The 1,182-nt window shown below is 48.6% G+C and overlaps 1 protein-coding gene across 1 annotated transcript in view; it reads left to right on the forward strand.

Annotated features, from left to right (window-relative positions):
- Positions 1-285: 285 nt before the first annotated feature.
- Rpp40 (ribonuclease P/MRP subunit p40) overlaps positions 286-1,182 on the forward strand; it is an 11,532-nt gene continuing 10,635 nt past the window's right edge. The window contains exon 1 of the mRNA XM_012514073.2: positions 286-321. Within this exon, the coding sequence (XP_012369527.2) occupies positions 286-321 (36 nt within the window). The remainder of the gene's footprint in view (positions 322-1,182) is intronic.

The raw sequence follows: 1,182 nt of genomic DNA on the forward strand, positions 1-1,182 counted from the left end.
ATTTAGGAACCTAGTAGAATTTTTTGGTTGACTTGTTGTACTTTTTATTTTACTGTCAAAAATAATGGCAAACAGGTTTTCATCGGATTCTTTAAGAAAGTCTGTCATTTTGGGTGCAGTTATTAATGCAGATATCATTCAGTTCCCTCTTAGCTTTAAGGTTTTAATTATTATCTTGTAAAGTTCTTCACTTTTTCTCCCAAATTCTACAGTAAAACTGATCCTCTAGGATGATGTATCACCAGGATTCCAGTGCTTTGCAGCCTCCTCTGCAAATTCGGGGCAATGAATTCTCCAGTGCAAGAAAAACCTATCAGTGTGGTACTGGGAGCTCATCAGAAAAACTAAATGGAAAATGACTTAAACGATTTATCACTGTAATGCTCAAAGTTGTTGTTGTTGTTAGTACAAGGTCAATAGGACCTACAGGGTCCCACTACTTAGATCGGACTCAGAGTGATCCGCCTGTGTTCAGCCTCCCAAGAGCTGGGATTACAGGCGCGTGCCACCACACCCAATCTCAATCATCATCCCAGTACGCCCGGGGAGAGGTGCAGGCACAGCACGCCCTGATCAAACCCTGGACACTGTGTTCTGCCTTAGCAGGCACTTTAATCTGCTAAACTATTTGGCCGGCCCCTTAAAAAGAATATTTAAAGTGGTTTTAAAAGAATCTTACTGTAAGGTATAAACATAGATGGTGCGTTACCTTCAGATCTTGGGAGATACCAGCGCAAGCCTTACGTCCTTCGGGCTTATGTTCATAGTGGCCAAGAGTTCCACGTGAGACGAGAAGGTCCTAGCGCACACATGCCAGGAGTTGGAAAAGTAAGCGTGGCTGTTTGCTGGCTACACTGCCCACCCCTGTGTCCTCCTCCTGTTCACGACAGCGGCAGGAGACGGTCCCCACGAAGCCCTGCCCAGGGACCCGCTGCTCGGCCCCAAGTCCGAGTCCTACGTGGGGATTCACGCGGCAGGGACGGAGGGCTGGAAGGCCATGCCAGGTCTTAAGGGACCCTATGGACAGTGAAGGTACGGTTTTAGGCACCACCCGACTAAGTGCTTCCATTTGGGACTGTAGCTGGCCTAATTTAGGATTCCCGGGACCGCTAAACCCCACAACACCCACCCAAAGTAGAGCGCCGGAGGCCACACTGCGCATGCCCCGGCAGGAGAGGCGGG

The sequence above is a fragment of the Octodon degus genome, unplaced genomic scaffold, assembly GCF_000260255.1.
Source record: "Octodon degus isolate 3935 unplaced genomic scaffold, OctDeg1.0 scaffold00023, whole genome shotgun sequence".
NCBI lineage: Eukaryota > Metazoa > Chordata > Mammalia > Rodentia > Octodontidae > Octodon > Octodon degus.